This window comes from Vombatus ursinus, unplaced genomic scaffold, assembly GCF_900497805.2.
Source record: "Vombatus ursinus unplaced genomic scaffold, bare-nosed wombat genome assembly UNPS02014793.1, whole genome shotgun sequence".
NCBI classification, from domain to species: domain Eukaryota; kingdom Metazoa; phylum Chordata; class Mammalia; order Diprotodontia; family Vombatidae; genus Vombatus; species Vombatus ursinus.
In genome coordinates, this window is record NW_020954571.1 from 811225 (window position 1) to 838533 (window position 27309).

At 39.4% G+C, this 27309-nt stretch overlaps 1 protein-coding gene across 5 annotated transcripts in view; it reads right to left on the reverse strand.

Moving 5' to 3' along the window:
- NACC2 (NACC family member 2) overlaps positions 1-27309 on the reverse strand; it is a 132598-nt gene that overhangs the window by 8335 nt on the left and 96954 nt on the right. For all 5 annotated transcript variants that reach the window (XM_027869407.1, XM_027869403.1, XM_027869404.1 and 2 more), the window contains 3 exons: positions 6661-6825; positions 2922-3027; positions 1950-2047 (listed from right to left, as the gene is read on the reverse strand). In XM_027869407.1, the coding sequence (XP_027725208.1) occupies positions 1950-2047; positions 2922-3027; positions 6661-6825 (369 nt within the window). The remainder of the gene's footprint in view (positions 1-1949; positions 2048-2921; positions 3028-6660; positions 6826-27309) is intronic.

Consider the following 27309-nt stretch of genomic DNA (forward strand, 5'->3'; position numbering starts at 1 on the left):
ACTAGATGGGGAGCTAGGAAGTTTAAATCCTCCCTCAGACCTAACTAGTTATGTGACTGTCCAAAACACATAATCTTTTCTTATATGTCAAATGAGAGGGTTAGACTAAATGGCCTATAAGTTTCTACCAAGTCTAAAAAACTTACTAGCCAATGATATCCATTTATCTAATTGATGTTTTTTTTTAAAAGGCCTGACTATAATTAATTAGCTCTGTCAATTTCAGTGTAGTAAACACTACTGAAAATTAGCATGACCACCCCTCCCCAACAGTGCATTCCGGATCCACATTGAAAGCCTTCCCAAGTGAAAATTTCACTTTACTAAAAAAATGTTAATTCTTACATTTTGGGGAAAATTTCTGGCTATAATTAATTGACAAGGGAAGGAGATGGTCAAAACAAGGGCAGAGAAAGAAAGAAAAAGAGAAAAGTTCTCTGAAATTTTGTTTGGACACCAGCATGTGGTCTCAACGTGAAGAGGCCAATGGAATTCCAATCAAGACTCTACATTCCCAGACTTGACCACAGACTTACAGTACAGCCTTGAGTAAAATCCCTGCTAATCCCTTGGAGAGCAGAGAATGCTGTCTTATTTATCTGCACATTTCCCTCAGGGCACAAGCATTAGCAAGAGCTTGGTCTCAGTTTCCTCATCTGTCCGAGGGGGATAATATCAGCCCTCTCATAGGTTTGTGATGAGGGCCAAATGAGATGATAGATACGAAAGTGATTTAAAAATTACAAAATGCTAATGAAAAGGAAATACAATATGGGTTAGACTAGATCAACAGTAAGACCCTCCCCATGCCTATGACTGAAAAATAAACTACAAGTTACAAAGAGGAAGCATTCTGTCTCTACCCTTAACAAGTTAATTATCTGTCAATAAGTCACTAATTCTAACTAAAATCATCCTTAGCCTAATATAAATTTCTATTGTTAAGATCCATGTCTCTGTACACAGTCCCCAAATTATTACCAAAATTTCTGGAGTGACAAGAGTTTTAGATTAATTACTATCAAGTGTCAATCAAAACAAAAAGAAAGGAATTTAAATTTTAGGGCATTTTAAAAAACTAAGGAGTGTATATTAGCTGTTCTGACTGAAAAACAAAAATGCAGAGTACGTGGAAAAAAAGGGGGGGGGGGGGGGGGAAGGGAGTTAACTGGCTGATCCACAGCAGCTTTCTCCTCTTCAAGTAGGCAGGGGAGGAGGGTGGGTAAAGAAGGCAGTCTACCACCCAGCAAGGCCGAGCTCACTGCCTTTAGATTATCCCAGTCCAGGAATGAGAGAGAAGATGGCCAAGCAGATGGCAAGGACTTAAAATAACCACAAAATGTAAATAGGGGGGTTTGTTCAAAAAGGAAATTAAATCTATTTCACATATTAAAATAGTTTTGCAGCTGAAATCATCAAGCTTGGAAACCCACCAAAAAAGTTAACACCTTGAGACCTCATTCTGGAGACTGCTCCTTTATCCTGTTCTACCCACTTGCTGAAAATGAATGCTTCACACATTCCCCGGAAAAGCCTCATTCCAGGGAAGTGGATCAACAGCTCCAATTATCAGTCACTAGGAGGCCAGGCTGAGAAATGCGTACACTACTTCTTTGAGCCCAAGAGTCTTCCTCGCAAACCTTTCAGGGGTCACTATAACCAGCTACCAATCCCATCCCCACACCAGAAGGGAAGACAAATGTTGGAAGAGAGTCCTAAAAGTTGTTTGTTATAGGAGCATTATCTAAGTGGCAGCTTCTTATGGAGGCTCTGAGGGAAAGGAGTCAGAAAACTGAAGTCTTCAGGAACCCAGATCAAACAGCAGTTATACATCGATGGCACAATCCATTACCTGGAGGTATTGAATATTGTTTTGATCCTCCCCTCCTCCCACCTTGTTTGAGGACTCTTAACTACCACCCTTGCTCCGTTGAGTCTTAAGACCTTACATTTCACGGCATTAAGGACTCTGCTGTCCAAAGGTTTCCGGCTGGGATCACTAGTAGAGGAGCGGATTCCAGTCCCACAGCTGTTGGCTAGTGTATTCCTGCAGGACAAAGGAGGAAAAAGAAAAGATGAAGGTAGCAAATACTCTTAAGACTTCGGATAAAAATCCAAGTCAACTAACTGCATTATTATCAACTCCTTATTTGTTATCCTCGATAACACAAAGGGGAGTACACAGAAGGGTGGAAAGGATCACTGCCAAAGTCAAGCAAATATTTACTGCTGGAATGCTTCCTATAGGGATTGCTTCTCTGCACATTTACCTTCCTAATCAGAATCTTACATTGGCTAATATGAAAGTTAGTTGGCAGTTCTCTTGAGTTCACCCTGAATAATGCTGGCAAGATGGATACAGCTCACTCACTAAGTGACCCAAGAAGCTGGCCTGGAATTAAGCTTTAGTGGCACATAATCTTGGGCAGGGAATCAGGACAGCCGGATTCTAGCTGCAGCTTTGCTACTCAGTGATCTGTGTGTCCTAGGGCATCATCTCAGCCATTCACAACCAGATTAAAATGTAAGTGGAAAATGCTTACCAAAATACAATTTTAAAACAAAATGTTAATTTGTGGTTTTTAAGTCAATGTCTCCAGCAAGGATCAGATTGTATTTGAGTTTGACACCACTGCTATAGGCAAATCATCATCTCTCTGTGGATCTCAATTTCACCACCTATAAAATGCCTACCTAGTGCCCAACTCCAACATTCTGAGATTATAAAAACTTATAGAAAGCAATAGCTGACATCTTTAAAAAGGAAAGAAAGGAAAAAAGAAAATGAAAATAAAATCTTCACTAAATGAAAATGCAGAAGGAACTGTTCCAAAACACTGAAAAGTGTTACAGAAAACAGGTGGGAAGAAAAAAACAAAACTTTAAAAGGCCCAACCTGGGCCTTACCCATCTTCTCATACCGATCAAAGAAAGTAGCAAGAAGCCGTCTCAGTAAGACTTTGTGTTTCACACCGGCACAGAGGTGACAGTTCATCAGCTGACCCCGTGTGATGTAGACTCCAGAGCCTGTAGCCAATTAGAACATAAGGTAAAACCCTCAGACTTAGTCCTTCAAGGTCAGGACCTACTGATCTCCACTCAATGAAACACCACGATGCTCTAACACAGAGTCAACTGAAGTAAGAATTTTGAAGTGAGATGTAGCAAGATCTTTTTGATCCCATTAAGAGTATTGATTTGTAGCATTTTTTTTTTTGTAGTGGCAAAGAACTGGGAGAGTAATTGGACAAATTGTGACATGTGAATGTGGAATATGAATGACTAGTGGAGACAACTGCAAAAACAGAGAGAGAGAGAGAGAGAGAGAGAGACAGAGAATTTCAAAGAAACCAGGAAAGAATTTTATGAACTGATGTAGAGCATAGTAAGCAGTAGCAGAAGAACAAGATGTACAATAACAGCAATAATGTAAAGAAAAACATCTTTGAAAGAATTAGGAACTCTGATCAACAGAATGACTAATCATAATCCCAAGACTCATAATGAAATACGCTACCTACCCAGTCCTGATGGGAGAGCTCATGGGCACTAGGTTAAGATAGGGACAGATTTTGGACATAGTCAATGTGGGAATATGTTTTGCTTGACAACTCATATTTGTTACAAAAGGAAGGAGGTAGGTAGGAGGGAAAATAAAACAAGACTTGTTCATTTAAAAAAATTAATTTAAAAACAATTTTACCTTTTTAAGCAATACCTACTTGGTGTTCTCTCAGTTCTTAACCTTCCCCCATCAAATGATGCAAACTTTGGTAGTGATACTAACAGAAGAGGATTCTCCCTCTTTTGGTCTTACACAAAGATGAGACCATGTCAACTTGGAAGCAAGAAAAAGAAAATCTGGAATTCAACACATGGATCTTCACCACAAACACCCGATTATTGGATAGACATCATGGACAGACATCAGAAAAACCAATCAGTTGTCTCTTGAGGATGTCCCATTTCCCATGGTTCCTCTGGCACCAGATCTGATGGGGATGGCACTACTGATCATTCTCCATGACACTAACCCAACCCTCTTAGCTCCTCTTACCCCAACTCCCCAGGGCAAAAATAAGTACTACAAATTTATTCAGGACTCTGCCATTGTATGACCATGAACAAATCTTCCTTCTTGAAACTCTCATCTGTGATTATATACTTATTTCATTCTCCTTCTCTGATCAATCCTCCTTTGTTTCTTGGTCTCCTCTGTCAGCTTTTCTTTCTTCTCCAACCTGATCCTGATGGCCATGCGCACCAAAGTCTTGATCTGGTGGTCTGTTCCTCTCTTTATATCATCAACCATTTCCATGTGTGCATCTCTCTCTGCACATGGTCAAATTGACATCTCCAACCTTGATCTCTCTCCTGAACTACAATTCTGCCAAATGTTCCGTCTTAACATCAATGCAGCACTCTAACCAGGCACTCTTAACTAAGTGGTCACATCAATATAGGACATCTCCAACAAGAAAGTAAATTATGCTTGCTTATAATCTCTGCTTTCTAAAGCTAGTGGGACACCACTGTGATATGTTCCTTTCCGTATGCTCCCTCAAAAGTTAGGGGTCACAACCATCACTTATAGAGACATATTATGGCTAAGTTAATTATTAAAGGACATTTCTACTTCAAAGATGTTAGCTGTGACACAATTAAGGGCAGGTTTATCAGGCTTGACATTCTACTTGCCAACTTTTCAGCAATCTGTAACTCCATCATCAAGATATCTAAAAATCTCCTTCAATCTGTCTTTTAATTTCACTCAAATAATCTGATCATCTCTGGAATCACAGTGAATTAGAGCCTCAAAAATAGAAAACCCCATGGAACATGAGCACTTGATTTTTTTCTCCTTATGAAAGAATTCTGGTGGTTGGAAGGGAGGTGGGAACCTTCAGGGTGAAATGGGTTCAAAATGGTAGACAGCAGAGGCCTGTCTTCCTAGTCACCAGCCAGGCCATCTCTCTTCTCCAGAGCAGCCCCTGCTAATCCATACTGGTACCTGGACAATCCGTCCTATTATCTGCTTTAACTGTAGGGCCCCCTGAAGAAAATGACTAAGTTTTCATAATTGATTATGGTGTGAAAAATCCTAGGTGGTGAGAACATCTCTGGGATAGTGCTACTAAAAAAAAACTCCTTATGTGCACTTCACCCCTCCCCCCACCCCAACCAGGCAGACATCCTTGTCACTTTCATTAAATTTGAGAAAGTAATTAGCTTGCTATGGTTTCTTTGGTAACCAAGATCTTCCCAGCTCACACCAGCTGACCCAATTAGGTATAGCAGAGAGTAATATTTGCTTAAACACACAAATACAACAAATATACATACAGTCCAAGAAGCTTTAATTGAATAGATATTAATCTCCTCACTAAAGAATGAGAAGCAAAAATAAATAAATAAATAAAATTTTAAAAATCAAGTAAAATGCTACTGGCCGATTAAAGGTTCCTGCTGTGAAAAATCACTTACTCCACATTTTCCGTTTACAGGAAAAGAAACTTTATAAATTGTAAACTAGTCCAGTATGAATATTCCAACAGAGAAATCAGTGTTTCTAATCTCTAGGCAACATTTCAGACAGTGGCTGAGCTGAGATATGATAGGAACTGGCCCAGAGCAAAAATGGAGAATTTTCCAGAAATAATAAACCTCCCAGTATCCTGACGACCCTGCTAGATGTGTGTACTTGGACAAGTCACCTGCTTCTTGAGCCTTCCAGATAGTTTTCTAACAGTCTTAAGCTACCAAGGAATTACTACTGTGGATCAGAGGAGGGTGTTTCCAAATGAGATGAAATGACCAACCTTCCTCTGCCACTTTGGGGATGAGGGATTGGGGGGGGAGGGGTGATCATTGGTTGACACATTTGATGGCTGCAGGGAACAGATCTTTTAAAAATAGTTTGGCACAGACAAGTTTTCAGATGTGAAAGCGTTAGATGGATGATCTTTTCATTGAAAAAAATTAAAGATACTCCATCTCCATCAGACTTAAAAAGAAAAAACAGTTTCAAACACAGAAAACATCATCCTGGGCAAAGTGCTAATATACTTTTAGATCAAATTATTGCTAGTTTTCTTAAAAGAAATCAAATTTCTCAATCTGCCTTTGCTATTACAAAACCTAAAACCATTACCCAGAGAATGCAGTAATTTGACACTTAGAAGTTGGGGTGGGGGATAGGGGGGAAAGAATCATAAAAATACACAACATGTTTTTGTCTGCAACCTAAATTAAAATACAATTGTGATGCAGCCCGTACCAATCAGGAAGAATACAAGCCAGGGGAATTCAATTAAAATGCTAAATTAATTCAATTGAATAACTTCTCTTAATGACACATTCTTCTAAAAGGAAATTAAGGGAAATTTAAGATGTTCTATCCTTTCTTTTTTATTTTTTTTTTGACTGATTGGTGATGAGTACATTGTTCACTGCTCTGAAGAGAAAAGAAAATAAAAGGACATTTGCACGCAATCTCTAAAATTATAGGGAGGATTCAGTTTTCCTCCTCTGCTTAGCATTTTGAAGGTATGGGGGGTGGGGGTTTGAATGGGGGTGGGTGTGTGCATGAATCTGTAAGAGGAAGGGGTCTATGGGCACCATGAGTGGGGTAGAAGAGGCAGAAACCTGCTGTGGCATTACCTGCAACAAGCTCCAGCTTCTCACCAGGGTCACCCTCCGAGTAGAGTTTAGAGTGGCAGCGGTAGCCGATTTGGCTAATGAGGCTTGCAGGAAGGGCTACCAGGTCTCTTCGGATCAGGACACAAGAGCGGCTCTCCAGAGGAATCTGCTCTGGTTTCTCTTGCACTAGGAGAGAAAAGAAATTACAAATTTTTTTAGGTTAGTCTGGTATGCAGAACCTAATGCATCTAAGAAAACCATCATAGGTTATCTTTCCTATGGTCATTTTTCCAAGACACAAAGTGCTTTCATCCCTCTCAACACCCTGATGCAGGGATTACCTCATCTCTCTTCTCTTTTTCTAAAGATTGGGAATCCATAGTATAGAGGCCTCTTGCAGAAGATGATATTTTGAATTGATGGTAGAGATAAATCTAGAACCCAATTGAAAGACTTTTTCATTTTGGGAAACCACTCCCATGGCTGAAAAATTCTGGCTGGCCCACAGAAGAGTGACTGTCACATGAAAAAAGTGTCACTAAGCAAAAAAGGTCCAAGTACACCTTAGTGCTACCAGTCTTCAAGGGGCGGCTTAAATGGGGGCACTGGGATTCTAGATCACAAGGTGTTTTTCATTTTTTAAACCTTTATCATAGTGATGCCATTTTGCTCTTCGTCCAACTCATAGGACAACCATCAACACCACCACCACCATCCACCAACCTCAGCATTTTCTAAGTACACATCTACTTTTCTCCCTTATCACATATTGTACTGTTTTCTAATTGTTTCTTGTGAAACCTTATGAGTCTTTTTTTTTCCCACTAGACTTCTGGGTCTTCAAGGGCAGGGTCAGATTGGGTCAGATCTTTTCAGTTAGTAAACAGCTAGCATTTTTAGAGCACTGTAGATGTTATTTCATTTTACAAGGGTAGGTACCATTAGAATCAAGATTTTATAAATGAGCAAACCTGGGCAGAGACTTGCCCAAGTCCGGCACTCCATTCACTATGCAATGTAGCTGCCTCATCATCCACCCAATGCCAAAGAATTGGATTCATTACAAATGCTCAATAAAGACAGCTTTTGGTATGTTTGGTAAAAGCATGTCTGAAAAATGTAAAGGGTTATAGTCATTATTGCCATTTTTGTTACAGATTGATTGAATGAATTTAGCTGAGGAAAATGGGTAGTGCTCTAAATCATCAATGAATGCTCTCCCACCTCAAGGTTACTAATCCCATCAGCTTCTATATAACAGGCAAACATGCCAGCAGTTGCAATTCTCCCTCCTTCCAAACACGTCCTCCCTATGCTGCAGCCCATGTCTCCAATGGGTGAGATTGGCTGCAAATCACCTGGCTTGGGAAACAAAGCTATCATTCCATTCCTTTTCAAAGTACCAGCTCTGATATTGAAGCAAGAAGGGTCAGGTATCCCAATAGATGGACACTCCCCTTCTGCCCCTGCCTCCCATGATTGTCTCATTATGAACTATCCTTCTCAACAAATGAGGAAATGAACAGAGTCTGAAATAAAACTCCAAATAAAGCCATAAAATTAGCTTTCATACATTGTTTGAAAAGGAAAGCTTAACAGATTAACAGCAGTGATTCCTTTGTCCTCTGTCCCTTGCTGTTATCTTTTCTATGTACTTAAAAGATTGTTGATAGCTTCTGAAAATATAAATTACATATAAACAAAAGAATGCTAAAAGGAAGAGACATGTTAAAAAATTATAGCAAATAATCTTAGTCCCAGCAAATAAATGAAGAAATTTTCCATTATACAGGGGTAGCACCATGTAGTAGAGAAAGGCTATAGGAGTCAGAAAATCCAGGTCCAAACTTCAGTGACCTGGGGCAAGAAATCATGGCCTCAATTTCCTCATCTGTAAAATGACTAGCTGACCTATAAGATCTCTTCTAGCTTCAGGTCTATGAAGGCTAGATGGGGGGTGAGGGGTGAGGGGCAAGGGGCAAGCGTGCTTTCACTTTCCAAGTTCAGCTGATGGTTTGCTTGCACTACACTGGTTTTCTTTGTCACTATAGAAGGCTCAAGGGGGTTGTGTTAGGGTGGCAGAGTATTGCATCCAAGAGCAATTTCAGTGAAAAGAAGCAAGGAAACAATACGGGGACACATACATATGTGTCCACTGTCAATAAGCATTCTCTCAATCTGCTGACTTCACTTTGTATTGTCTTGAAGGAAATGACAGGTGAATTTTGAAAAGCAACATTTAGGAGAAGAAAAAAAAACATACCAATCTGAAGCCAAAGCCCCCTCCAACACCTAAATCTCAAGTATATGTCATCAGATTTTAAGCTCCCAAAAAGTTTTGGACATCTCTTCTAACCCTGATACAAGTTGTTCTCCTGTTTCAACCTATACCACAGTTTCCCTTTCTTTTCCTAGCTTGCCACATAGTAGGGATCTACATCCTGAGTTACCACAGTCCTTCTGCTCCCTGGTCAGAGGCTCCAGCTATGCCTCATTGGACTGTGCTCCAGGGATCTCCATACTCCAGTATCTACCAGGGCTGGGTCTTCTGCTCCGATGTCTCCCCAATTTCACTACACTATCTGAGCACTCCTCAGTAGTGCATTTTCACTCTTACACGTGAGGTTATTCTCATCACCTTGAATAATCAATCATCCTCTCTCCTCTGTACCTACCTAAGCTCTACTGTTATTTAATGAAAGGAATGCTAGACTCCTGAGTCAGAAGACTTAGATTCAAGATCCTGGTTTTGTGATTTTACAGATGTTGTGGCCTTAAACAAATCGCAGTATTTTAGGCTTTCAGTCTCCCCATTGGCAAAATGGGAAGGAAGGTTGTACCACTAGATAAGGGGTGGGGAACCTTCGGCTTCAAGGTCAAGTGTGGCCCTATAGGACCTCAAGTGTGGCCCTTTCACTAAATCCAAACTTTCCAGAACAAACCCCTTAATAAAAAGATTTGGTAGCAGAGGGGTACACGGGAAGATCACTAACACTTCTTGCAGCTGTAAATCTATGATCCGATCCAAATTGGAGATAAGAACACTTAACAGTTCTTACCTTTGTAGGGCTACTATAAGGAGTATTCTGTAAGTTTGCACAGTACATATGGTATAATGGGTATCATTAACTATCTCTCAAGGCTTAGCTCAGGCTCTTCATTCTTGTAAAAAACCTTTCAGGAATATCTTCCAGCCCATATACACTACTCCAATTTCTAATAATACAGCCTCCCAATCAAGTAGGAGGATTGAACTGAATAAGCCTTATCAACTGAATAAACCTAAAGAAAATTAATTGTTTGCCTTATTTTTTTATTATTGTTCTTCAACAGTAGATTTCACTGCCTGATGCCTCAAACCCATGAACAGACTGAGCCCTAACCCTGGCAAACTCCTTGGTTAGATGTGCCATTTTGTCATGAGGAGACCAAGGATGAGAATGTGGATGGGTTGGTAGAGTCTCGAATTCAGAGTGCCTCATTAAGCTGCCACTTTCATAGATAAAAAAGCAGGTGGATGAAGGATGTTAGTGAAAATTTGCTAAGGATTACAGCCAGTAGATTGTGCTTAACTGAAATCTTTAAGGGAAGACTAGAGAATTCAGGGGTGGGGAACCTGGGGCCTCAATGCCATATGTGGCCTTCTAGATGTTTGGGCAAGGCCTTTTGATTGAGTCCAAGGTGATTCTCCCCCACCCCCCATCCAAGTTTTCAGAACAAATCCTTTTATAACAGGGATTTCTTTTGTGAAGTTTGGATTCGTTCGAAGGGCTGCACTTGAGGACCTAGAGGGTCACATGTGGCCTTGAGGCCAAAGGTTCCCCACCCCTGGGATGGTTACATGTTATATTATTGAAAGGATTTGTGTTTAGGTATAAATTGGACTAGAAGCCCTTACAATTCAGTGATTCATAGATTCAGTGATTCTATAAGTTAGGAAAGTCAGGAGGAAGTAGTGATAATTAACCTGGTCATATCTATAGCCAAGTTTATAAATTTGTCAGCCTAAAACAATCAATTCCAATGAGCATTTAAGTGTTATTTATTTATGTGTAAGAGACTGAAGTAAGAAGAACTGGGCTCAAATCTCAGGTCTGACAGTTATTGTGTAGGTCTATCACTTAATCTTTTTCCAATACAATCCTATAAACACTTATAAAGTGCCAGTTATATGCAAAACAACTCTCTTAACAGTATCCTTTACAAGGTAAGGCAAGGCACAGAACTGACGTAAAGAAAAGGAAGTCAAACTAAGAAAACAATATGCACAATGACTATTAAGACCAGGTAAGTGAAAAGAACAAAAACCAGATGACATCCTGCAAAATCCTAAGTGACCAATCCTGGCCTCAAAGAAGGGATAGGAAAATGTCAGAACCTTTCTTTCTTTATGATGGCAGGCTTTTAGATATGTCGTTTCATTTTACTGAGCTGCTTTTTCCTCAGTGTTTTTAATTCTTTATTATAAGGGATAGTTCTTTGGAATAGGGAGTAACAGAGTGGCATTTACATAAAAAGAAGGGGGGAGGAAAATACATTGAGAAATGCAGGTGACTTAAAAACAAAAAAGAATAACAATTCATTTTAAAGTAAGCATGTATTATTGAGGAACAAATTAAAATTGAAATTGATTTGTGTTATTCTGATGACCAAACTTGGTCTCAAAGAAGTGATAAGAGTAGGCACCTCCCTATTCAGAAGTAGGGGATGATGGATATGGATATTGCATATCTTACAAAAACTCATTGATATATACATAGCCAGCAACACTCCCAAGGCATGAACCAGATTAAAATGTAAACTGGTAAATGTTTAACAAAATAAAACAGAACATGGATAATGTTAATATGTAGTTTTCTAAGTCAACATGCTGTCTGGGGGATTCTTATGTACATACTAATTTAGTAATTCCTACTGATATCTAACTTTGACACCACTGTTCTACATCAATGAAATCATAAAGTACAAAGGGTGAACTAGGAAGGCAGCTGGGTATAGACCCCACCTATGTGAAAGGAACTGGGTATACAAAGACAAAAGGAAAAAGAGATCCTGAGTATGCTTAACAAGATTGTACATGGATAACCCATATCAGACTGCTTGCTGTCTTTTCGTGGGGGGGTAGAAAAATTTGGAACTCAAAATTTTACAAAAATGAATGCTGAAAACTATCTTTACATGTAATTGGAAAAAAATAAAATACAGAGGGGTGAGAGAAGAAGAGATCCTGCCCTAAAGAAGCTTATATTCTATTGGGCTGGTGATGAGGAATTGAGATGTATTCATATATTTGAAGAAGGGATAGAAAGAAGACAGTATCAACAAGTTGGGGTAGGGGGTGGGGAAGGTAAGGAGAAATCAAGATGGGCTTCCTACAGGAAAAGGCAGGAGAAGCAGTTAGGTGGCATACTGGATAGTGTGTTAGACCTAAAGTCAGAAAAACATGGGTTCAAATTGAATCTCAGACACTGTGATCATAGGCAAGGCAGTTAACCTCAGTCTGCTCAGTTTCCAAATCTGTAAAATGGGAATAACAATAATGTTGGGTCTGGAGTCTGGAATGCCCATTTTTCCTGAGTTCAAATCTGGCCTCAGATACTTACTAGCTATGTGACCCTAGGCAAGTCACTTAACCTTGACTGCCCTCAGTTTCCTCATCTGTAAAATGAGCTGGAGAAGGAAATGGCAAACTGCTCCAGTAATTTTTGCCAAGAAAACCCCAAATAGGATTATGGGGTCATGAAAAGTTGGGCACAACAGAAACAACTGAATAACACAAATGAATGTTACTATTAATTATTATCATTATTTTCTATCTTGGTGTAGAATCCACAAGAAAGTGTAAGCTACAAAAGCAAGCAAAGGTCACTCCATCTTCCTCTGGGTATTTGCAAATCAGAGCATGAAGAGCAAGCAGGGGAAGAATAACCCTTCCCTCTGGCAGGGAAGGGCCCTGATCACTCCTGGGACTTTTGCCCTGTTGCTCACTCAGAATACCTTCCAACTTCAGGCCTTCTAAGCCCCTCAAAAGCACTGTTACTACTACAATAGTAAGAGCCTGCTACCTGTCTCCCTGTCTCCAGTCTCTCCATTTCTCTGGATCACTGTTCATATAGCTACCAAAATCTTCTTAAGAAATAGGTCTGACCAAAATCTCACACCATATACCGAAATAAAGTCAAAATGGGTACATGGTTTAGATATGAAGGCTGATACTATAAGCAAACAGAGAGCAAGGAATAGTTTACCTGTCAGATCTATGGAGAACAGAAGAATTCATGACCAAACAGGAGATAGAGAACATTACGAAAAGCAAAATAGATAATTTTGATTACGTTAAATTGAAAAGGTTTTGCACAAACAAAGCCAATGCAACTAAGATTAGAAGGAAGGTAGAAAATTGGGAAAGAATTTTTACAACCAGTCTCTCTGATAAGGGCCTCATTTCTAAAATATATAGAGAATTAAGTCAAATTTATAAGAATACAAGCCATTCCCCAATTGATAAGTGGTCAAAGGATATGAACAGACAGTTCTCAGATGAAGAAATTAAAGCCATCTATAGTCATATGAAAAAATGCTCTAAATCACTATTGATTAGAGAAATGCAAATCAAAACAACTCTGAGGTACCACATCACACCTATCAGAATGGCCAACATGACAAAACAGGAAAATGATAAATGTTAGAGAGAATGTGGTAAAATTGGTACACTAATGCATTGTTGGTGGAGTTGTGAAATGATCCAACCATTTTGGAGAGCAATTTGGAACTATGCCCAAAGGGCTATAAAAATGTGCATACCCTTTGACCCAGCAATAGCACTTCTAGGGCTATATCCCAAAGAGATCACACAAATGGGAAAAGGACCTACATGTACAAAAATATTCATAGCAGCTCTTTCCCTGGTGGCAAAGAATTGGAAATTGAGAGGATGTCCATCAATTGGGGAATGGCTGAGGAAGTTGTGGTATATAAATGTGATGGAATACTATTGTGCTATAAGAAATGATGAACAGGCTGACTTCAGAAAAACCTGGAAAGACTTGTATGGTCTGATGCTGAGTAAAGTGAGCAGAACCAAGAGAATGTTGTACACAATAACAGCCACACTGTGATGACTAATACTGATAAACTTAACCCTTCCTGGCAATACAAGGATCTAAGACATCTCCAGAGGCATTGTGATGGAAAATGCTCTTCACACCCAAACAAAGAACTATGGAAGCCGAATTGTTATTTTTTTTCTCCTCTGCTGAGTTTTGTTTCCTCTTTCTGATGGTTCCTCCTATTGGTTTTAATTTCTACTTATAACATCACTAATGTGAAAATATGTTTAATATGAATGTAAATGTAGAGCCTATATCAGATTGTGCACCATCTTGAGGAGGGTGGTAGGGAGGAAGGGGAAGAAAAATTTTAAACTCAAAAGCATAGAGAAGTGATTATTGATAAATCAAAATAAATTAATTAAAAAAGAAAGAAAGAAAGAAAGAAAGAAAGAAAGAAAGAAAGAAAGAAAGAAAGAAAGAAAGAAAAGAAATAGGTCTGACCATGTCACTGCCCAAAAACTTTCACTGGGGGCAGCTAGGTAGTGCAGTGCAGTGGATAGTGCACCGGCTCTAGAGTCAGGAGGACCTGAGTTCAAATTCAGCCTCAGACATTCGACAATTATTAGCTATGTGACCCTGGACAAGTCACCTAAACCTGATTGCCTCAAATAAAAAACAAAAAGCCAAAAACAATTTTCATTGGCTTCCTTTTGTTTCTAGGAATATGTACAAATTCTTAAACATGCAATTTAAGGCCCTCCAGTCTGGCTCATCTATTTTTCCTACCTTTTTTCACATTTCTCCTTGGCATACATTCTACATTACAGAATAACTAGACGACTAGCTGTTCCAGACATGCCATCTTCCACTGCCTCCCCACAATCATGAAAGTGATCCCCTATGTCCAAAATACACTGCCTCCTCATTCTCCTTTCCTCCCACCCTATTGCTAATCCCTCCCTACTACCACGCATTTATTATATACATATGTATTTATACATATTTATGTGTGCATATTTATCTGCTCAATGTAAGCATTCTTTGGGAGTGGGGATTATTTTTTAACTGCCCCACCTAGCACAGTGCTTTAATACATGTGTGTTAAATTAAACTGAAATTTTAGGACATCAATCAGCCTTCAATAGGAACTTCAATTGGAGGCATACCTTGATGAAGATTAGTGTACAGGAGAATAGATTCATAGGAGCTGCTCTTCATTTCGCTCTACTTTCTAGTAGTAGGAGCTTAATAAATATCTGTTTAAATTATACAGACCTTAAGGCCTATTCAGGAAGCTCTTAGGGAACTAAATTCCCTGTTTCCTTGTCCTTAATCTCTTTAGCATAAACTAGAGTGCAGAAACAATGGCCTATCCTTGGCTGAGACAGCAGATTTCCTGAATGTCAGACAAATCAGTGTTTCTGGTGAATATTTTTCATGAGGGCATCACTGTATTAATTCTCCCATTTCATAGTTCAGTATGAGATGAGAAGAATAATTTCTCTGTCTTCCATATACAGTCGTTTGTATATTGTCTCCCCTCATTAGAAAGAATATCCTTTATGAGGACAAGACTTTTGCCTTTCTATGTAGCTTCTCACTTCGTGCCTAGCACACAGTAAGTGCTTAATAAATGCTTCTTGCCTTAGAATTAACAGGACCTAAACCTTTCTGTTGAATCATTAATGTACATCTGTTTTGGATTCTCTTTGCCATTTAAAAACAGCAACAACAACAAATGTTTCTTTGCAAATATCCAAACAAAGCCTTTCATGAAATGTACTCCTAAACAAAAGATATGATTATTGATTAACATAAAGGAGTAATGTATGCCATTATTTTATCTGTATACCTATTGAGCTACCCAGCCAGCTAGGTTTTGAGTCTAGCTTTGTCCGTTTTGAGTCTAGGCTTGTGGAATGCCTTCAAAAACACACTCCAATTCACATTTATGTTCTAGGAACAAACCCCTGCTTCTGATTACACTGATCCAAACGGGAGAAGACCCAACAGGGACATCTGCAGACTTCAGCAGCATTTACTATATTAATTATGTCTACTCAAGCAAAGGGACAGGAATCAACCAGCAATTGAAAGAGGGGAAGAGAGAAGGATACAGGATCTTTAAAATCTGAAAGAGTTACCGGGCCTGCACAGGGAACGAGAAAAGAAAAACAATCAAGATGATATTTTAAAACATAATTACCCCTCCCCCTTTTTCCCCCTGTACAGCATGACATGATTATATATGCAAACAAGAAGTACTTTGTAATGCTGATACAGTGACATTTACATAAAGAATTTTCACCAACAGAAATAATTCCCAATTTACAATGATGTACATAGGGATGATTTTTTAAAACAGCAGAAGTTGTTTGCTTCCCACATGCTCTTTTTTTTCTCTTTCCTCCCCCTACCCCAGTACCCTTTTCTTCTTTTTTATTTTTCTTTTCTCTCTTTTTTAGCAGAATCAGAGACTGTCAGATCCAGAAGAGAAACAACAACAAAAATCTACATTCTATTTCTGCTTTTACCATGTGCTGGATACAGCCAGTCGCTAAAAATACTCTAAAATTGAGTTGTAGCTCATCTGGAAAGGTGCTCCGTATTTCTTGCATCCTCCTTTCCCCTTTCCCTTTTTGTTCTTCTTCCTATTCCTTCTCTTCCCTGGCTTCTCAAACAAAAATAGATTCCCAAGCACTTATGGTTAAAAAAAAAAAATCCTCTGTGCATTCCTAGGTTGCTGTTGTAGGCAGTCCCAACTATGGGAATGAGGAAACATTCAAGTGATTAATATAGGGGTTGGGGTCAGACTGGAGGAAAGACTCCTTTGTCTCAACAATAATGGATATAAACTAATGTTTCCAGGACCCTTCCAAATTTCACACCATCATCATAATAAGGCATTTCTACTTTTGGAGTAAATTCTAAGGACTGGAAACATCAAGTCCATCTCATGTGAGGGCAGAAGGGAATGCTAGTCATCACTTCTCTACTGGAGATACATACACACACATGAACACACACACAGAGTAAGTTTTTCAGGTCTGATTTGAACTCAGGTCCTCCTGACTCCGAAGTCAGTGCTTTATCCATAGTGACACCCAATGCTTTTTTTGTCCAAATATCAACATTCTCGTTTTTTAATCTCATACACATTCCCTGGTCCACTCCACTCCCTGCTTTCTAGGCAAGCCTAGGGAGAGGCCCAGACATTGGCCTCAGGCACAATGACTATACTTCAGTGATTCTCGTCCTCACTTCCTTCAATCCTGATGCCATCTCCTGGGTACCTTAACCTGTCCTAGGTACTGTAGGGGATGCAAAGAGTAGACCCACTGAGCTTATCAAATTTGAGCTCCTTCACTCATCCTCCATCTTTTCCCTCCATCCCCCCTCTCTTTCCCAAAGGTAATCCTGTATAAATTATATGTTACATCCCTCTTCTCCTCTCTCTCTTATACTTTTGAAATTTCCCTTCTCCATTGGCTTCTTCTCTTTCAACAAACATTTGTTAAAAACCAACTTGTGCCATGGACTGGAGAGAAAAGCACAAAAATGAAAGAATCAGTTCTTGTCCTCAAGAAGCTTACATTTTTATTGAGAAACCAAAAAAATGTGCATAGCAAAGAAAATACAAAATTGGGGTCATGAAGGGATAGAAGCATTAGCAACTGAGGAATTCAGAATACACTTCTCATTTGCTTCCTCCAATGCCCCCAATGACCTCAATACTTCATCTCAGTTCCCTTTGCCCTATTCTCATTTTCATGTACTTATTTATACTAGGACCACTTCTTCCTTTCTGAAGTCCTAGCTTTCAAGTGCTACTAACTATGCTTTCTTATCTTGGCTCTCTGACAACTTCAACAACCACCCTTCCTCCATCTCCTTTATTCGTTCATCTCCACACCAAACCTAAAAATAGGTGCTCCCCACTTCAAGATTTTGTTCTAAACCATTTCCCCCAAAACTATTCTTCAGTGATTTCACCTTTTTTTTTAATTCCAGTTTCTTTTGTAAGCTATAATCCTCCATTTTCAACTACGTGTTGAAATTTTCCAATGGGGTACTCTACCATGCCTCAAAATAATCACATTAATAGTTATTCGAGGGTACAAGAGGTATCGACAACCTGGGCAAAGGCACAAAGATAAAAATGTCTACGATTGATAGATTAAGGAAATGGTCAGAGGATGCTCAGTGAATTAGAAGTCTGAACACTAACCAGTTTAGCCATCAGAATACCAGATTTTCAGAACAGCCAGATCCTTTTTTAATTCTTTAACATGTTTAAAAAGTAAAACAACCAATAAATTGAACGGCCACCTACGTTGACCTATGACGCTTAGAGTGAAGGAACTCCACTCCAGCAATGAGGATCACAACCTATTATAAGTGGGCTTTAAAGGATTGCTGCAGTGAAAAATTCATCACCCCATAGCCAACCTGGTGAAGGATCTCTCTCAAATAAATCTGGTCATTGAATGATACCTATATAGTCTATTGCATTTCAAAGTCTTTCCAGTTAGGTAAGACCTGCCAGAACTGTTGTTCCAGGGGCAGAGACACAAAGAATCCAAAGTCACCTCTGTGGTATCATAAAATGTTAAGGGTAAGCCCACATATGCAACAAAACTGCTCTATTCCTTTACCTAGATAGGAGGAGAGCTGGAAAGACAAGGGAGGCAGGGAGAGGAAAGGAGAGAGGAGAGAAGAAAAACGAGAAGACAGAGGAGAGATTTACTCCCAGTCTCATGGTCCTGGTGGCTATGATTTTTTTTTCTTTCATTATCAACTTGCTAACTTACAAAGTAATTCCACCAAGCAGAGGTTCAGGAGGGCTGAACCTATATTTAAAATTTATGCACATCCCTAAACCATTTGCCAATGATGCAAGAAGTGGTTGTATATACCCAGGTCTCTGTAAATATATATACATGTGACATATCATATATCAGCCACAAGAAAGGACTTCCTTAAGAAAAAAATACAACCTCTTAAATAAGGGATCCTTCCTTTTACTTCATTTAATGACTACAATTCAGGGCATCCCAAGGGACAAATAACCTCTCCTCTCTTCTTGGCAGTGGTTTGATACGGGTTTGAAACCAACATGGACCCAAAGAACTATTTAGGATTAGAATAGGAAAGGAATGTAGAGATTACCTAGACCAGGGGTTCTTAATCTGGGGACTGTGTGCTTAATTTTTCTTATAATTTCAATAATTTTGTACTTGTTATTAATAATTAATAATGTTAAAAGTTTTAAAATTTAATAATAGTTTTAATAATTGGTTTCCTAAGTAGTCTTATGTATTTTATTTTTATTCAATTAAAATTCCTGGAAGTGAATCATAGACTTGACCAAACTGTCCACAACGGCATGGCAAAAAGGTTAAGAACTCCTGACCTAAACCTCTTGTTTTTAACCTTGTGAAATGTTAGGCCCAGAGGGATAATAGTCTCCTAACATCCAGCCTAGTAATCTTTCCACTCTTCCCTGAGATTGCCATTACCATCATGACTGGGCATTCCCAACCCTCATGTTTCTTCTTACTATAGAATGCATCAAAATATTACAAAGGATGCTTAGGAAAATTTCCAAAATAAATGTAATATAATTTTATATTAAATTTAATATTATAAAACTATAAATATTTTCAAACTAATGCACTATACCACTAAACAAGTCAAAAGATATGAACAGATAGTTTTCAAAAAAGAATTGCAAATTATAAATAACCATTAGAAACTATGTTATATAGCGAGAAAGAGAAATACCAATTAAAACAACCTGAAGCCTTCAGCTTATACCATGTGAATGTCCAAAGATGTCCAAAGAAATGGGACCAGTCAATGTTGAAGGAAAGCTGCTGTGAATGTGTAAATTTGGTCCAATTGTGTATCAATTTGGAATTTGGCAAGAAACCACTAAATTTTCTATGACCTTTGACCCAACATTCCAAGGGGATACATAACACAAGGAGGTGAAAGGTAGAAACAGAAGTCTAATATACACCAAAAGAGTTGTTGAAGACTACCTTGTGGTAGAAGACAACTGGAAACAAAGTGAGTATCTATCAATAGAAAAATGACCAGAAAATCTATAATATTTAGTAAGCACTTAAGATCACAAAAAGAATACCAAACACTGAAGGCAAACTGAAAAAACCAATGATGGTCCCAGGGAAGAAATAATAAAACATTCCACTCTCCTCATATCACACTAGAGACAAAGAACAATGGGCAGACTGTTGCATTTACATTGTCAAATGTGGTCACTTTATCAGGTTTTGGCTGACTTGCTTTTCTTTACAACAAGGGGGGGGGGGGGGGGTAGTTCTCAATTTGAAGGGAGCAGTGGTTTTCATTCCTCCCCCCCAAAAAAAGAAAAAAATTAAATGTAGAATCCATCTGGAATTTGTTTCACTGCTCACAAGATTCTGCTTATTTTTCCAAATTTGGCCTTGATTTGACCTTGACCTTCAGATGATCAGGTTGTGATAGTGCATCATAAATGAACAGAACAAAAAATCTAAAAGGCTATAGATGGCACAAGGTATTTTTTATCATTATCCTTACATAGTACTTTTTAGTGAGAGTGAGAGGAAAGGGGCTGTAATGAAACTTAGTAGTGCTAATGCTGTGTAGGATTTACTGAGCACCCCTCCTCCGAAAAGCATCAAGGGCTACTCAAGAGATACAGGTCACAAATGGGACAAAAGCGACTTGTTATTATGGCAATTTAATAAAGAGCTTGCAGGCATACAGACTAGGAGGGCAGTTGTATTTTGAGGGACACCTACATGTTAAACTGTTGCCCCACTTAACAGGGTGGGGTGGTCACTGTGATGGGAGAAAAAAAAAAGGAGCCCTGGGTAATTTGTTTCAAGGAACAGTACCCTAACCTTTTATTTAACAAATCCTTCTGTTTAATTCAGGAGGGGTTCAGGTTCCACAGAAACCTTCACCCAACATACACCCTAGTGACATGGACACAATCATGGCCTTCACAGATAGCATCTCAATGCTACTTTGGAATTACATCACTTTTCTGGCAGCCTCCCAAAACACGCATCATGATCTGGCTGGATTAGAACAACTGGTAATACTAAGAAGGAAGGAAGGAACTACCTGGGAATTCCTACATCATCTTCATACTAGTTGGCCTACATGTGTTCCTGCCTAGAACATATATTCTATATATTTTAAAAAGAGAGGGAGGGGGCAGCTAAGTGGCACAGTGGATAGAGCAACGGACTTGAAGTCAGGAGGACCTGAGTTCAAATCCAACCTCAGACTTACTAGCTGTGTGACCCTGGGCAAGTCACTTAACCCCAATTGCCTAAAAATTAAAAAAATAAAAATAATTTTAAAAAAAAAAGAGAGAGAGGGAGGGAGGTGGAGAGGGGCCAGTAGACCACACGTCCTAGGGATTGCAGAAACTTCATTGTTCCTGGTGATCTTGTATTTCTGCAATAAAGCTTACTCCCCTGTGATGAATTCTCAAACATCTTCTTCCTTCTCAACTATGGCAAATACTTGGGAATATCGTTCATAGGCTCAAAGGTTAAGAACAATGCAACAGTGACAAATAGCTGGTTGACAAGGGAGGAAAGGAATGGACCTATTCTTCTCCATGAAGTGTATGTTAAGCAACACATAAAAGAAGAATGAACAAAGGGAAAAAACTAATCTTCTGCATGAACACAGGAAACAAGGGCAGAAACAGGACAGTAAATATGGCTGAAAATGGGACCAAGCATTCCCTCCCTACATAGGAAGTCATTGCAGCTATAGCACAAGAGGCATACGAGGTAACTGATTTAGTCCACATGAGCTACCCACCTATAGTGCGAGGAAATTTGATCAACAAGCATTGACTGAAACCCTTCTATATGCTCAGCTTCCTTTATTAAGTGTCTGCTGTGCGCCAGGCACATGGGTAAGTCTTAAAGGCTACAGGTATTGGCTCACATTGGATTAAAAAAATTAAAAAGGAGTTTCTGCACTTTGGAATGCCCTAAAATCAATGAAATTACAAGTCCAATTTTTACAAATGTGCAACAATGCTAGGCATTGAACAATACAAAGACAGACAAAACAGCTGCATCCTCAGGAACCTTATATGCTACTGGGATGGGTACAGCATTACACAAATATCCCTCATGGAAAACTGAGGAAGGAGAAAGCACTAAATAACAGACAGGGGAACAGGAAAAGCTTCACAAAAAGTACACTGGAGCCAAGCCATAAAGACAAAGATTCTACCTGCAGAGGGGAGGCAGGGAGGCTATGCCAAGTATGGGCTTGTTGGTTTGGCATTTTTCAGTCATGGTCCTTTTTGGGGTTTTCTTGGCAAAGATAGGAGTGGCTTGCTAATTCCTTCTCCAGCTCAATTTACTGATGCAAAAACTGAGGCAAACGGGCTTAAGTGACTTTCCCAGGATCACACAGCTTTTAAGTGTCTGAGACCAGATTTGAATACAAGTCTTCCTGATTCAAGGCCGAGCACTATATCCTCTGTGCCACCTAACCACCAAGTATATGCACTTTGAGCAAATAAACAATCAGGAGATATAGTGTCAAGGAAGAATGAGAGAGAGGGCAGCTAGGTGGTGCAGTGGATAGAGCACCAGCCCTGAAGTCAAGAGGACCTGAGTTCAAATTCGGCCTCAGACACATAACACTCATTAGCTGTGTGACTCCGGGCAAGTCACTTAACCAAAAATGCCTCAAAAGAGAGAGAGTGTGTGTAAGAGGAAAGGAAGAGGCATCAATTTTGGCAGCTAGGTAGTGCAGTAGATAGAGCTCTGGCCTTGGAGTCAGGAACACCTGAGTTCAAATCTGGTCTCAGACACTTGACACTTACTAACTAGCTGTGTGACCTTAACCCTGATTGCCTCACCCCCTCCCCCCCAAAAAAGAAAAAAAGTTAATTGAGAGAGGGAGAACAGGGGAAAGAGGAAGAGAATATTTACCAAGGATCTACTATGTGCCAGGTATTATGCTAAGTGATTTATAAACATTATCTCATTTGATCCTCACAACAACACTGTGAGGTAGGTACTACATATTATCACAATTTCACAACTGAGGGAACTGAGACAGACAGAAATTAAGTGGCTTGCCTAGAATCACCTCAGCTAGTAAGTGAGATCAAATTTGGATTCTGGTCTTCCTGACTCTGGGCCCAGCATGTCCTGTATGAGAGAGAGAGAGTGTGTGTGTGAGAGAGAGAGAGAGATAATAATAACCTACTGTAATAACCTACTGAAGTTAGTGTTATTATTATCTTCATTTTACAGATGAGGTAACTGAGGCATACAATAACTTGCTTGAGTCACCATATATAGCTAGTGTCTAAGGCAAGACAAGATCTCCCAGCCCAGCACACTATCCACTGTGCCACCTAGCTACTCAATTTTGATGAACAGTTAGTGGTTCTATTTGGTTGGCGTGTAGCCTTCTTGAGAAAGACCGGGGTGAAAGAAAGCAGGAAAGTTCATTGGGAGCCAGATCATGGAAGGCCTTCAATATCAGGTTAAAGTTTCCATTTCATCCTATAGGCACAATGGGGGATCCAGTAAAGATCAGATCTGTGTCTTCAGAAGATTCTTTTGGCAACTGTGCGACACATAGATTGGAGAAGGACAAGACAGGAAAATTACAAAGAATTTAGCTAGAAAGACAAGACTAAGGCAGACAAAACAAATTTCCCATGTTCAGACCTGATGAAGCCCTTAGTGACACTTTTTACACTTGCTGTATTTAGTACTGTATTTATTTCCATAATGTATTTGATCTTCCCTACAAAACTATAAGCTCCCTAAGGAAGGACTTATATCTTAGTCATCTTTGTATGCAGGGAATGTTCAATAAATATTTGCTGAACAGAACGGAACTATAGAGAACAGGATCCAAAATATACAGTTACACATTAGATTGAACAGGAATCAAGACTCCAAAGTTTGGTGGTAAAGCAGGTTAATTTCATGATGGTCAGTAAAGGGAGGCTCATGATAAAAGATCTATGGAAAGGACATTTCAGGGCAGGGAAAATGAACCTAGTACTACATATATATATATATATATATCTATATAGATATAGATATAGATATAGATATATAAATGATTGTTTCGCCTATTTTTTGTGCTGAAGTGGGGGGGGGGGGGGAGTGAGTGGCTCAATAATGTTTAATCCGTTAAAAAAAAAATATCCATGTCAAACATAGAACAAGTGCACCAGGAATAAATTTTATGAAAAACACTGGCCAACCAGTAATAACCACCTAAAGACATTTTTTTCCTAAAGGAAAAAAAATCACAGAATGAACAGCTACACCCTAAAATCAACATCAATCAAGAACTTCCAGTTGTCTCCTATTAAGCACAGGGTCAGAGTTATAACTCTTCAAGACTGACATTCAATTGTTTGGTCCAACTTCCCAACCAATATAGATAGATATGGATATAGATAGATAGATATAGATACATCAGGATAGATAAATAGATATAGATATATAGTTACAGATTCTCTGCAGCCAGTCTCATTTCCTTCCTACCTTATACACACACCATGTACATCACTACTTCTAAGCCCTTGCTAATATTGTACCCGCTAACTAGAAATCTTTTTGACCCTATTCAAATTCTACTGACCTGTAAGGACCTGGATCAGTCCCCCTACCTCCATAAAGTCTTCCCGTTTTCTGTTCTCCCTCTTCTCAGAATTCTGACTGCATTACTATACAGTTTAGATTTTTAAGTTCTCTCTAATGATGTTGTGAGTCTTATCTCAATTAGACTGTGGGGTCCTATGAGCAGAGACTACATCTTCCTTGTTCTGTATTCCCCAGCACAAAGCTGAGGAGGATTTGTAGTAGTGAGACGTGGATATGTGTTTCCTGGCTCTGACAGCTCTGTGACCTGGGGCAAATGATTCTTGAACTGCAATGTAAGAGGGCTATTGAAAAGAAAGACTTTTATAATAGCAACATGAAGACCCACTGATTTACTAATCTAATGGGGCTGGGAATGGGGGAGCTGGACAGAAGTATCCTATAGCCTTATCTGCTATAGGCACATAACTGCAGAGTCAAGACTACCACAACCTTAGCTGCAAACCAACCTTAACAGCCGGGATGACAACCAATGCCTCCAATCAATTTGATCAGGAAGATTTTAAAGCTAGTCTCCAAAATGTGCACCTGCCATCTGGCCTTTGCTTCCATGCTCTGGCTGTCAAGGACTTAATTGTAAGGCTCAGTGAGTGGATGGCTGGGCATTAGGCAACCTCATCCAATATAACTATCACCCCACTCCCTGTAAGGAAGCCCAAAACAAATTAAATGCCATGAAAATTGACTTTAGCCAGCAAGAGTGAGATTTAGAATAAATTAATGAGAGAGCATAATAAAAGGGATTGAGTGATTCAGATTCATTGATTCATTCACTCATTGAATATCTTGAGCACCTACTTCCAGTCTTTTAGCTAAGTCCTATGGCAAAGACATGGTCCCCTTCTCTCAAGGATCTCACATTCTTGATGAAGAGACAGGAAATATTTACTATGAAGACAATTAATTTAGGATAGTACTTTTATTGTAGCAAAAAAGTGGATTCTACTGGATAATGAATTATGGCACATGAAAGTAATGAAACATTAATGTACCATAACAAACAACCAATGTGAAAAACTCTGAGAAACTCGGGAAAACTTTAATGAATGGATATAAAGTAAGCAGAATTAAGACCAATTTAAGCAATAACCACAATAAAGGAAAAAATAAAGGGAAACAGCACTGAAGGACAACAGAGCTCTAACCAATGCAGTGATTACTAAGCTTGACTTGAAAGGACTAATGGTGAAACACATCTCTTTCCCTTTAGTAGAAAGGGGGTATAATAGAATAGGGAGGGAATCACACTTATCATTAGATACGAACAATATCTTGGTTTCTTTTTCTTATCTGTGCAACTTTGTTATGAGTAGTTTCTATTTTTTGAAAGCGGCAATAACTTCTTAAGATTTGCAGGAACTAAGGCGATGGAACTAGGCAAACCATATGCATAATTATAATAATATAAAGAGGAAAAAAACAAAAAACACACTACAAGGCAGCTGAACTAAAATGTAATGACCAGCCCTGGATCCAGAGAAGAAATGATAACAAAACACTTCACTCCTCTCAATAAGGGGAGGCCCAAGTTGAACGGCTGTGCTCAGATATTTTTCCTTGTAGCAAGAAAGGAGTTTTGGGAGAAAAGAAATTAAGAATTGACTTATTAAAAAAAAAACTCCAGTAAAATCTAAGTAAAAAGAAAATTAAGAGTAGTGTGATAATGAAGCCAAATGTGCAAGGTATAAAAGTTTTGTAAATGTCCAGGGATTATTGTAGGGTGGATCAGGAAGGCTTCAGGGAGGTAAGGAGGATATGAGCAATGATTTGAAGGTTGAATAGGATTTGCTTAGACCAAAGGGCTATTACTCTGGCCTCTTAAGATGGCTTTCTTAGTGTAACAGTCATACATGAACATCACTAGGCATGTATTCTAATCAGTTAACCTACAAGCTTCAACTTCTCTGTCCCTAGAAGAACCCTCTCTTCTCCCACTTTAGTGATCCTCTAGCCTGTCTGCTCATGGCAGGTGCAGCAGCCGCTGCTTCAGTACAGGAGAAGCAAAACTCCCAGTAATCTCCTGCCTGCCTGCCTGCCTCCTTCCCCCGCCCCTGGCCTGCCACAGTGCTTAGCTTGCAAATCTATTGCCATGTCACTGAAAGCACCTAAGATTTGATTTGTGCATTCCATAGAAAGAGTTAATTCCAAGTGAGTTCAGGCGCAGAGCTGCTGGTTTATAAATACCCATATCTTGCCTTTGTTTCGGATCTCAGCAAAGAGCAAAACATCTGCCAGTCTAAAATTAAACATCTGCGCCTTTATGGGGAAGGAAATGGGGGCCTGCAGTTTTATGTGCAAAAGAGGTCTAGCCCCAGGGTAAGGGACATGGGCATCTGATGTTGGCCCCTACTATGAAGATGACAAGAGCAATATTCTCTGTGGACTAACACTTGGCAGGGGACTCTGGTCAGACCAAGGGCGTAGGTGACAGAGACAGCTAGATCAGTAAACCTGGAAGTCTCTGAGAAGCACTCTGGGCTTTGGGAGAACTGACATGGTGACAGTCCCTCTCCAACCCACCTGGAACATACCTAATCTTATTCTCAACTATTTGCAAAGCCTGGAAAATCCTTCTGAAGAAGCTGACAGTTGCCTGACCAACTCCCTTGTTCCTGATTTGGTGACCAGGGTTAGAAGGTCCAAAAGTAGCTACAGTGGAATGAGTATCCACCATATGCCTATTCCTGGGGCAGGAATAGCTTTAGCTTCTTCTTGGGGGGGCGGGGGGGGGGGGGGGGGGGGGGAAGAAGTATTCATTGGCTTCTCTCAAGAGTTAACATGAAACAGATTCTCTATTTTCAGTCTAATTCCTTCTCTTGACCTCTGGATGTGGGAAACCAGACACAAAAGCCTCCTTAGGAACACTAGGATGGGCTTTTGGCACAAGCAGACCCTTCAGAATTTGTTGTGTTTTTATCTGCCACCTCACTAGT